At 43.1% G+C, this 12,991-nt stretch overlaps 1 protein-coding gene across 2 annotated transcripts in view; it reads left to right on the forward strand.

The window, feature by feature from the left end:
- YIF1A (Yip1 interacting factor homolog A, membrane trafficking protein) overlaps window positions 1-12,991 on the forward strand; it is a 177,913-nt gene that overhangs the window by 61,507 nt on the left and 103,415 nt on the right. For both annotated transcript variants that reach the window (XM_078660748.1, XM_078660747.1), the window contains exon 4: window positions 5,920-6,024. In XM_078660748.1, coding sequence (XP_078516874.1) covers window positions 5,920-6,024 — 105 coding nt within the window. The remainder of the gene's footprint in view (window positions 1-5,919; window positions 6,025-12,991) is intronic.

Raw genomic sequence — 12,991 nt, forward strand, 5'->3', positions numbered from 1 at the left:
GTGCTCCGCACTTTTTCCCCGTCGTGCGCAACACTCGCATTTTTTTTATATTTCATTTTTGCGAGCAGAGCTAGCCATCGCGATCTCTTTCGCTTTCACCGTCATCGCGATCGCAATGACTTTCGCGGCTGCGCAGCGTTACTTTTACGGCCGCGAGGCCAATGCTTGGACTTTCAATCTCACCCATCATGCCTCGCGCAACGCTGTCCTTTTTGGTCCTGCGTTGGCATAATGGGGACTTGGTCCATAGTCCTGTTAGCCCACCAACCAGCACCCCGGGTATGATTGAGTCTTCAAACACCAAATACGACAGCAGCAGCCTACTGCACATCAGTATATTGCCGCCACCTGTGCTCCAATGCTCCAGATGCATAGGTGCAGACAACCAGAGCCCACCAAGCTGTAAATACACGTGTGCGCCGAAAGCAGAAGTGCCTGTGCGTACCTCGCAGTTGCAGCAATAATTAAGTGCTGCATGCAAAACACGTCCGGCAGACTAGGATGAAGGTCAGCGGAAGCAAAGTAACCACAGGGTTGGAGTATCAAGGAGCCCACATACAAGTTTTATTTCACTGGGGCAATTCACTTGAAAGGGAAATGCCCTTACATTAGCTCCTCCATCCTATCTGACAGAAGAAATTGTGACAGGATGTGGAGGTTCACAGGGACTCAAACTTGGTTCTCCAATTCCAAATCCGCCTCTTCTCCGACAATATTCCCAACATTCCTGCATTGCATTTAATGCATCTGCTCTGTCTGTCTCTTGATCAATAGACACCTCCTTTCCGGCTCAGCCTAAATACAGACTGGCACACTCATCATGGCAATGGTAAGATATCCAGTTTGTCGTGGGGCACGGCAAACCTTACTGCATCACACCCCCACAGTGAGATTGACTGCCGCAGGAACGCCCCTCCAATCACTCATTCGCCTTTGTCTGTGATCCTATACAGTACTCCTCTGCCTGTCGACTAAGCACAATACACGTTCATACATTCCGTCCATCTACATATCGCATCCTAAAGACAAGATGCATTCAATTCTGAATTGAACCAAAAACCCAGCAGATCAATAACTTTTTCTGTGCACCCTTACGATTGCCGACGTGAACAAAGATAAATAAATCGACCCGTCTAAATAGGCAAAGAAACAAAATGGCATGGAGGCACCAAGCATGCATGAAGTTATGCAACGAGATGGGGCTAGTGCCGAGACACCTATGGCATTAGTGGGGTAGCACACAATTTTTAATCCGTTACAATTTGGCACTGGTTATTTTTGGATGCCTAGTTCATCTAGTTCACTACACTGGTGGAGGAAGAGGCAACCGCTATGAATGGACTCAAAACCATGATGTTTGAAATACTGCCAGGCATTGGCTCATTTAAACAAGGTTTCTTGCTCCACATCCCACAGCGGCATTATCCCACCTACTTCTAAAATGGGATTCTGAAACTGTTTGGGGCCAGAGTGTTGTGCACCCGGGCCGCCCAGAGCCTGCCCTTCAATTGCTTCTTCGGACGAGTTGGACCAGCCCCCTCTCACCTAAAGGCGCCACATGGAGCCTCGGTCTCTGCCATCGACAGGCCTCAGCTCATGACTCCCCATGCACTGGTTCCCTTCTGAAAAACTGCTCCGAAAAATTTCACCGGAGGCAGTTTCCTCGCCTACATCAACTCCACACAGCCAACGAGGTTTGACAAGTGAGCTCTGAGGGAAACCAGTGAAGCCAGAGCATCTCCATAACATAGTCTAGTCGCCGCTCTGACCCCCTTCCATTGTTTGCAGGAAGCGTATTCCAACGGGTATAGTGTCTGGTCGTGTAAAAACAGTGGCCATCTTGGCTGCCCCCTGATTTGGATCCGCCTTTCAAAGAGCTTGACGTATAGAAACGTAGAATCCATCTACTTCTCCTCCTTGCTTTCTTATAACAGCAGCCTTCATGAATGATAACAAAACACTAGAGCATATGTAAAGAATGTAACATTTCACAGCTGTTTGAAGAACGACATTTTCAGTTATATTACTACACAGATGTAAGGATTACCCATGTCATGTTTCACTCAATTTTGCATCCTGTCCACTAAGAATGTACCTTTAATATTAATACAACTACATTTCAAATGACTTCCGGGGAAATGTTCCGATTAGTTATCAGTAATCTTCGTAGCTCTTAGTCCTATTCGTCCTTGTCAGTCATTACAGTATGAGGGTGACTCCGCTCTCTGGACAGAAAACAAGCATGGTCATAGCCAATTGGCCTCGCCTTTTGGACTTTATAAGTGTTTAGACATGCAGCACGTTATCCTGGGTGCAAAGACAATAGGTCTTGGCAACCTGAGATTCGGGAGTTTAGGAAAACTGCACTATAAACTTCAGTAACATCCGGTGGTCTCCTCAAAGCAAGATGCCCTGACCCGCTTTGAACAGGAAGTAAAATAGTTTAACAACATAATATTTGAAAGTGTAGTTTTAAATCTGGGTATAATTGTCTTAGAAAACGAACATATTTATAAATGGTAAAAAAATGCAATACATACGAAAGGGATAAGAGCTCAAGTAAAGTGCTGCCCTAAAGATCATTCTCAACTTCTTAATCATTTGCATCTTAGAGAAAACGTTAAGTGACACAATACTGCAAAAATAAAGTAAACGAGCATGACTATGACTATGTTGAACACAAATCATAATAGGGTTTGTGGGAATAATGGCCAGATTATATGGGGTGGCTCCTCTGCTAAGGCGAGGAGTATCTCCCCACTGCTTTCAAGCAGTGAAAAAAGCAAAATGACAATAACTTTATTATAATTTTACTTTTGGTAGCTGGGCGGCGGGTGTCACAGGAGGAGTGGTGGGCACACTCTAAGTGTGCATGCCTGTTTGCAGGCCCTCTTGGGCTGGCCAGTCATGCATGTTTACATGCATTGCATGTTCCCCATCAGGCTTACACAACCTGGTGAGGAACATGCCCAGGTTAACATTCCCCGTCTGAGCGCCGAACCACGGCACTCACAAATCACAACTCTGCATTGCAGCCTTGTGATTGGCTTAGGGGAGGGTGCCTGTGTATGCTTCCAGTTTCTGCTTCCGGATAGTACACAGGCAGAGAAGCGGAGAAGAGACGCAGCCGGCCAACCCCGCCACCCCTGTTCTCTGCCAGCCACCACTGCAGATTTCACCTCCAGAGATTGGAAACAAGCATTGGCATAGCCAATAGGTCTCGCCTTGGGGACCTTATAAGTGTTTGGCCAAGCAACACTTGATATTGTTGCACCAAGGATATTGTGCTGGATAACTTCAGCACAATATCCTTGGTACAACAACATCAACTGTTGCATGGTTTAACACTTATAAGGTACAAGGTTTAGCCATGCAACAGGTGATGTTGTTGCACCAAGGATATTGTGCTGCAAAACTAAATACTTGTAAGGTCCCAAAAGCGAGACCTATTGGCTATGCCAATGCTTCCAGTTTCGGAGTTATTAAAATTCCCAAGTACCTCATTTGGGATTTCGCCTCACGACTGATCATTCCCTGGTTCCAATCCATAAGTTCAGTTTTATCCATGTTAACCCTGTATTCAGATATTTTACCAAATTGCTCAGCCCTCGCCATCAAGCTATGTATTGCGGACTGCAGATTTATTTATATATTACCATATTATCCGCATAGAATGCTAATTCAACCTTCAATCCAGCTGACTTGAATGGGGTTATGGTGGTATCTGCCCTAATCTGGTGTGCTAGCGGCTCGATATATAGATTAAAAAGCAGGGGAGATGGGAGGGAACTCCATCTTGTGCCTCTAGATATTTGGAACCGACCTGAGAGCTCTCCATTTACCAATACTCTTGCTGTGGAGGACCTATACAAATTTTGTATTGAGCTTATTCTATTTTGGGGAATGCCGAAGCTCTTAAAGGCTTCCCAAAGATACTTCCACTGGACCCTATCAAACACTTTAGCTGCATCCACAGCTACTACAGTTAGAGGAGAAAGTTCTGAACCTCTGCCATGTCTAGAGCCCCCATCATCAGATTTGTTGGCTCGTTTAACTGCCACCTTGGGATAACACCACTCTGATCGGTACATGTAGGCAGCTGGCTCTGTATATACTATACCAAAATGAGGTATAGTGTGCACAGAGTCCAGTGGAACCCCAAAGGTAGGCAGAGGTAAAAGTAGATATCACCTTACTCTCTATTTGTGGTAGTGTGGGCAAGCTGTAAGGCTTTATCAGGGAGTAGTGTTAAGCATTTGTTGTACACACTCGGGCTAGAAATTATGTCACACACTCAAAGACTGAACTTAGACCAATTTGTTTGTATCTAAAATATTTAGGGCCAGATGTAGGTAATGAAGATTTACCGATTCTGTATTTTAGAATCAGTAAATGGGATGTAGGTACTTAGACACCCTGTTACACCCCATACTCGTGCTTGTGTGCACATGTGGCACACATACATGCCCTAAGGGCATGTATGTCTGCCACATGGCACAGTTGAAAATGCACAGCTTTGCAATTTCAAAGGCATTCGGTATTTACCACCAACTTATAGTTGGTGGTAAATAACTAATCCTTAAAGCACATATGCACTCTTAAATGTGCTTCCTACATGCCATTTACCGATTCTGTATATACCGAATCGGTAAATAATGATTTGGTAAATACCGAATCGGTAAATACCGATTCGGTATTTACCGAATCATCACCTACGTAGCAAATGGCTCAATACCGGTCGGTAAGCCTGAAATTTGCTAAAAAAATTATTTATAAAAAGTTAGCCATTCAGAAATCACTTCCTACCTGGGAAATATTGTTCTAAATCCTTAATTTGTAGTGATGTGTATATTAAAGGAGGGGAACTCCTCCTGTGGAGCTCTCCGCTTCCCTTAAAAGCCTTCCTTGATTACTGTCTCAGAGCTGAAGAAGACAAAGGCCAATCAGTGAGGGCCTATTTGCATAGGCTCCTGGGAGGGAGAGGGAGAGGAGGTGGCTGCTAAACTAATTTGCATATTGTGTGTGGGCTGTATTGAGAGTGATCATCAGTCACCTGTTCTGGCTCCTTTCAACCCTTGCCGGAAAATGCCAACATATTAACAATTTTAACATTATTCTTCACATTCTTTGCCATTTAACAACATATGTGTTAACAGCAGTCGTGGTTTTTAATCTACTGCGGCAGACTTTAAATCTGGTACAACAGATTCCTATCACCACATCGATTAACATGTGAGCAGTTGAAAACCTTTAATGCAATGAAAGTTCGCCTACAAGCGTACGTTTGTTTGGCTTGCAATCTCCCTAACACACCATCCACATAGCCACCTAATGCTACGCGTAGCAAAACCTGTAAATGTTAAGCACCCAGGATAATGTGCTGCATGGATAAAAAATGTTAAGGTCCCAAAGCCGAGACCTATTGCCTATGCCAACGCTTGTTAATGTAGTCTTTTGCCTGTGAAATTGCATTTGTATTTTTTTGTTTCTGATGTCTTGTAGGCCTTGCCCACTCCTCCTCTCTAAACCAGTTTTGAAAAATATTTAGTGTGCATATTGGAAAGTGGAGTGGTTTGCAGAAAAAGTGATGTGTTGGGATTCATGTAGTGCAGGCCTAGCCAACTGGCAGAGACCCACTGTACTCGAAGGGGGTTGTGAAACAGTGCAAGATCATGGACCTCGATCTGGAATGGGATGGTTGAATTTCTTGTGTGTTCCACCCAGACACCAAACCTTGAAAAGGCTTGGTGAGATCCCTGTAAGGCTTTGCCTCTTTTTGTTTGTCTTGCATCGCTCCTTTTTGTAAAACCACCCCAGAGCAGAACTGAACTTCTTGGTATGATGCTGTACTTGTTCAATTATAAATTGAGGAAAATTGTAGAGGAATCTCAGTTATTTTTCTTTTGCCTCTTGGAACAGATCAACCGTTTCATGTCCATCAATCGGCTGAAGTATTTTTTCGCTGTTGACACCACATATGTGATGAAGAAGCTGGCCCTTCTGATGTTTCCATACACCCATCAGGTAAAGAACTGTGTCCATTTGTGACCAGACATAGAGAACTAATTAGTTCCGCAAATAGAATGTTCTGTCAGTGTTACCCTCTATGTGAGATACAGGGGGCACAGAGGATGACATTGAAAGATGAATCTGAAGGTGATGAAGAAGAGATGCAGTTTCAAGGATACTTTAGGAACAATACCATTATGGAAAAATGTTAGCAATACTTTTGGTTACTTAAGAAGGGAGCAAAAGTCTTGTGCATGTGGTACAAAAAGGAACCGAGCCCATGCGGTTTCTGGAAATTGTATTTTTCGATTTATTAAAAAAAAAAAAAAGAAAATGCCTTAAAGGATGTTTACGTTTAGTATTTCCATGCAACTTTTTATAATGTAGCATTTTTTCCTCTTACCCCTATTTCTTCTTCCCTTTTTCCTGTATCTTTGACTGAAGCACAGGAAGGATGTACCAGCATTCCATCTTAATTTTCTGTTTTGCTAGCAAATGCACCAACAAAAAAAAAAAATTAAGACAATTAACTTGCTTGCATGTAATTGCAAGCCTTATAAGGACAGGTCAAAGGCTGATCTGCATTTCATCCTGAAAGGCATAAGAACATGAATGGTACCAAAGTACACTTTACTGATCGGATTTTAAAATCGTGATCCACTTAATTTAAATACTCAATACCTGTAAGACACGGAATTTAAGAGGGGCCTGTGCTAGTGTGCACCCTGAGCCTCTCGCCAGGGTCTTTGAGTTGAGATTCTATACCAGACTGTTGGGAGTCGTTGAAAAGTGGATCCGATGATTAGTTTTTGGTGACCACTATCTTTAAGGATTTATTTTTTTGGTTCTGTTTTTCTCTTTATGCACTATTTGGCATCTCTTGAGATGGCATAAGTGAATTGTTAGAGGTCCCGGTGAATGCAGGCAGTGAGGGCAGAAGCATGTCAACCATAGGATAGTACATCGCCGGGGTTTATTTCTTCCCTGCATATTCATTCATTTTTAATCCTGACCCAGACGACCACAATAAAGCATAACTTTTGCCTTGGAGTCCGTTTTAAAAGCGTGGTTTACATTTTTCTTTTGACACCACTGCACTTACTACACTATGCTGCCCTCACCACACAACTAACACTATCTGGTTACATCATAACATACTAAAACTTCCAAAAAGCTCCTCCCAATTCGAGTGGGAATCGTAGCCCACACCATGACCTGCTGTTGCAGTGTGAGGAGAATCCCGATGATGAAGCCTTTGGTGGGTGAGGGATTACGTCCTATTAAAGGGATACTTCGCCAACATCTTGGGTTTCAAGTAACCCCTCTTCTCCGACCCGGACATTTTGATGTGTTTAGAGTTGCACAGAATCCCCATGAACCACTAATTATTAAAGGATAGCTTAAGTACTAACTCAAGAAAAGCATTCATTAAATTGCAGTGTATTGATGTTCCTCTCTTGGGTAAGTTCCATCAATCTTTTCTCTAATACATAAACCAGATTCAAAAGCACACAATATACATTTTGGCAAGATAATCTGTATTTTTTGTCTATTTTAACAAATTCACTGTGGCCCAAATGAATAGTATAAGTTCACTTCCCAAAATGTGTTCTAAGTGGAATCCACACCTAAAAACTACAGTCTCCCACAGAAGAGAAGGTATTCACCCGATATTAAGTTTTAAATATCTTCCTACCAGAATGCTGTGACCTGCAAAGATGGTATAAGTGCACACGAATTGTTACCTAATTGCTTTGAACTGAATTTACTGGTGTGCCGTTTTGACTGTTATGGGCTGCCTCTCTGCTCCAGCTTTAGTTTTACTTTGTTTTGCTTCTGACTGTAGCTATGATAAACAATCTTAATTTCTTCAAATAACACTCCTGTGGCACTTGAATTTTATAGACTCCCTCGTAAAAAGCTTCTCAGTGTTCTAGTACTGTGAGCCTGCCACCCCATACACATCTTCAGTACTGCTGGACCAGGTCTTCCTATCCACAGCCCTGGTTCCTGTCTGTTATTTGTGGATGGCTGTAGGTTAGTTTGCTTGGTATTTTATACATCTCATTCAATTTATTTGGCAATTTAAATAAAGCCTTCAAGTGTCCATAATAAATACAAAAACTTGAGGGGCTAAACACCGCTTATACGGTCTCTGGTGCTTAGCATATGGATTGAAAAATGTTATCCACTGTGTTCATGATAAAGCCATCTAGCAGCATTACAATATTTATGAATGTCAGCCTAAGCTGACATTAGCCAACGGTTGTTGGTGGCAGGTTAATATATTCCTTATACACCTCATAATAATATCTGGTTAAAAAAAATAGTTGTATTTGTTTCAGTGGTCTTGCGCGCAAAAAACGGAATTTTTCACCTTTGTTCAGAAGCCTGCTAAGGTAAGAAGCCCAGGCAGATAAACATACGTCTATAAATATCCCTGTTACTTATTATCCACCCAAAGTAGGCATTTCTCATTGTACCGACTGGTACATCATTAGCGTAAAATTGTTTCTTTCTGAAGGCTAGAACTCGGGACACTCTGGCAAGGGTAATTATGAATCTGTTGACATGCTGTTCACTTGCATCACCTGGTATCCCTTTGCTCAGTCAACATGACATCGCCCTTTGATTTGTATGGCTCCTATCCGTTTTCTTTAGACTAGGAGGATCTGTTAACAGTAAAAAAAAAAAAGTATCTAGCAAAGAAAATTGTACTTCAAGCGATGTGAGCGTTTGATTCACACAGTTCAAGATTTCAAGTATATTGAAAGGTGTCTGTGCACGAGGGTTAATCCAATATGAAGCCCATATGAGTTAATGGACAATATTGATCAAATCCTCAATACAACCGAAGTCTCAACTCTTAGTGTAATGCATAACTCAACACGAGCAAGGTACCCATCGCAACCTATGAAACAATTTCCTGAATATGAATAATTTTAGCAGGTGTGCAGCCCCATTAACCACTATGGTAAGTTGTACAACCCACACCTGTAGCTTTGTAACCTTTCATCAGGAATGCTACTGGTCCTGTACATCTCACACTTTCATACCTAAATGATCAGGGAAGAAAATGAGTGGAGCATTACTCTCAACTCGTGTTTGGTTTATCAGTGCACTGTTACACAAAGTGTTTCCTTTAGACTGCATGAGGCACTATTAAATGGCAGGAAAGTTCACTAAATCGTCAAACTGTTTGTCATATTCAATCCTTTAACTTCTATATCTATTCTTAACTGAAAGCAACATTTTTTGCAATTTTTCCACAGTATTGGCAAAGCCAGGAGGGCAGGATTTAACGTGATAAGCAGCATTTGTGGATGCAACACATGTAAACAACATTTGTGAATGTCTTTCTTAACCTATCTGACTGGAGGTTTGCTATTTAGGTCCAAGGATCCATACAAAAATATACCTTTTAATGCCTTCAGAAATAATGGTTCTGCTATAGTATATCCTGCCTCGGCACACATGATGAAAGGCAGGGATCCTGATGTAACTAACATTTTTTTTAAAATGTTTTACATTTAATAAAAAATATTTTCGATACAGTACAACAAACTTTCGTTACAACCAGGTATCTAATGCACTTATACATACATGGGTAATGGCATACATCAAAATCATGTCTAGACAGTAGATCGAGGTCAGGGGCAGTGTTGACAACTACATCGTGATACTCATTACAGAAAGCATTACAGCTGTTACTATTTCATGTTCAGACATCAAAGGAAACCCAACCGTGTATGAAGTTACTACATCAATGCACTAATACATAATCCTACTTAGTGGTATCTGCACACCCCTGTATGCTACAATTTAAAGGAATATACCTGCCCATCCTGTAAAAGGCGCCCATCCTGTGAAAGGCACCCGTCCGTCATTTTCAATTGGCCTTATTGCTTGACCTTTCTTCTCACCGGTCTCCTAACTTCTCAAATATAATTGGTAAGGGCACCAGCAATTTCTGGGTCTGATCTGGGGTGGGAGTAGAGCACTATATGTGTCTGCCTGTGTGTTACAGTAAACCATGTCTGCATGCCAGTGTTCTGCGGTCGGCACTGGACCCACCTCATCGCCAATAGCTACCAGTTGTCTATTTGTTTTCTCAGTGCTTAGGTCGCATTTTAACAATGCCAATCCTGGGTTAGGCTCCAGACCGGTACCAGTTAAAGCCCCCAGTTCTTAGAATATTTTTCGCCAGAACAGCTGCATCCCAGAGCATTGCCAGGCATTTAATAAAGACAGTGGTCTGTAGGAAGCACAGAGGTTGGGTTGCTCCTCGGGTTTTAACAATGCATATCATCGTCTCCTGCATTGTAGGGGGCATTATGCCCATCCTCACCATTTCCTCATATAATGTCATTAAGTGTGGGAGTAATGGATCTAGAAAAGCTTTATTAAATATGTCACTTAAGCCATCAGAGTCCAGTGCTTTCCTGAACTGCATCTCTTGAACAGCAATCTTAATTTTGGCAGGCCTCAGTGGCGCCATTAGGTGTTCCCTGTGCTCTTAGATCCACGAGGATATTGCTGTACGAGTCAAAAAATAATTTATGGCTTCGCTATCAAGAGGGAGTCGTGAGCGGTATATCACTTCATAATAACCACAGAACCATTATAAATATTTTCGTCGGTGCCATATATAGCCTGTTCCTCATCGTTTAGTATGTCCAAGATCATGTTGGCAGATCTCTTGGGTCTTAGTGTTCCTGCTAGAACAGCTCCTGGATGGTCTTGTTCCCCATATGAATGTGCTATCGCATATTTACCCATGTGTTTTACCCCCGCATTGACTATCTGTTGAAAGTCTTCTAGTGTTAATTTTATGTCCACTAGGATGTGGGGATCTTTTGTGTTCTGAAATCAGTTTTCCATTCGCGCCATTTCCTTTTCAAACCTGATTAGACGACTCCTTAAGGAACGAAGGACCCCTGCATGTTTAGAAATCATGAACACCCAAATATAAACTTTAAAGGATTCCCATACTGTGACGAAGGCATCAACCGATCCCACATTGTGTTGAAAAAATTCCTCTCTAGCCTGTGCTAGCTCGGCCCTAAAAACTGAATCTAGTAAAGAGTGTGGTGGGAAACGTCAAGTGAAAGCTGGGATCCGCCATGCCCCATATTCTAATACCAGCAACATTGAGGAATGGTCTGAATAATTCCTGTAGAGGGGTTTACCGTCTTGAACCCTGGTCACCAGGATTTTGGAGATCTGCCAGAAGTCTATACGGGTGTGCATGTTGTATACTAAGGAATGAGTGTATTCAGCCCCTAAGGGTGAATCTGTGTCTCCGTACTTCCATTAGGGTCTCCCTTTCCATCACATCTAGTATTATGCGCGCCACTGCAGAGGGACGCCTGGGGGCACCCTTAGATTGATCTAAATTGGGGTTCAAAATGCAATCAAAATCTCCTCTCCCGAGTTCTGGAAGCCCATGCCATTGGTAGAGAAACGACCGAGAGAGTCAAAAAGCTGAAGATCATCATAATTTGGGCCATACACATTCACCAGCAGTAAGGCGCGATCTTCTTTATTACAGATGCCAATCGAACTTTAGCTGTGTTCAGGAGCTGTCAGCTCTGCCCATCCTGAATTCCCTCTGCTGGCTCTGGTCCCCACAGGCTGACTCCTGTATAGTGTTCCCCAAAATGTAGAAAAGAGCCTACTACCGTGCCGATTTGTTCCGCAGGCTCTACCTTCTGCGTGCCGATGTCTTGAGCGAGTATAACTGCACCCTCAAGACACCCCTCCAATTCCAGGAGTAGTAATTCTGGGACGCGGCACACCATACAATGCTTGTATTTCTGGGCCCTCTCCGACATGTGATCTGTGCCCGCATCTCCTTCGGCGGAGCAACCCAGCACGCAAAAGCACCCCTAGAGGGTTGTCTTCGGTTCCTCCAAGGCTACACATGCAGATTATTCCTTAGTTTCGGATCCAGTCAGTCTAACCTAGTATTATCACAGGCTCCCCACCAAAGCAGACACCCACGGGCCGCAGACTTTATTTGTTTATTCCATTGTATCTTTAAGTGACCTTTTCACCTTACTTGTGTCAATGGGGGATTTGAGCCTAAACCGGTAATTACCCACTAAAAGCTGTGTGGTTTCTGCTGGGGCTTGTTGCGCTATATTTTCCTGTTTTATATTTTCTGCAGTGTGCATCTTTTATATTTCCTACAACACAAGTACCCCTAATCCAAGCCCCACCCGGCAGCTCCCCACACCAACTAGGAGGCAATCAGCAGTGGCCTTCACCCAGCACAGCATTCCTCTGCATAACCTTCAGAGTCCGGCCCATCCTGGTGTTCGCCATATAGGAATTGCTATCAGCAAGGAGTTAGAGGACGGGAGAGACCTAGCTGGTTTGTATAGGATGAATCTGTTGGACAAGTGCTCTGGCCCTTTATCTTAGAAAGCTCTGAGAGTCAGTACCAGACCTTTGAACCTTGCATGTTCTTTGATGGGCAACCAGTGCTGTTCTTTTAGGCCCAGTTAGATGTTAGCTCTCCTGGAGAGACATAACAGAAGCCTGGTTAGAGCATACTACACCAACTGTAATCTCTACAGCAGGTAGACCCCTTTACATTTTGTCGGCATAGTCCAACCCTGAAGTGATCAGGTCCTGGATCACAGTTTTTTTGCTGTGGAAGGGAAAGAAGATAGAGCAACGTTTCAAACATTTTTAGCAGGCCACAGCAGATGCCTACTACCCCCTCTGGCTGGTGAAAGAAGCAGTGGTGTTGAATTTTGCCTTTAGATTGCGCGCTACCGTGGTTGGGTAGCATCCTTATGTCAGTGACTGTTGTCCTAGCTGGGGGTGGGTTGACCCCAAAGAGCAGAATTTTTAGAAATGTAGGAAATGCACGATGGTTTGGATTTTGGAGGGTTGGTTGCATAGTTTGAGAGAGGTTGTAGAGGCTGAAGCAGGGCTTCGGGGTGCATGAACCTTTTGATGATTGTTAATACCT

The sequence above is a fragment of the Lissotriton helveticus genome, chromosome 9 (assembly GCF_964261635.1).
Source record: "Lissotriton helveticus chromosome 9, aLisHel1.1, whole genome shotgun sequence".
NCBI lineage: Eukaryota > Metazoa > Chordata > Amphibia > Caudata > Salamandridae > Lissotriton > Lissotriton helveticus.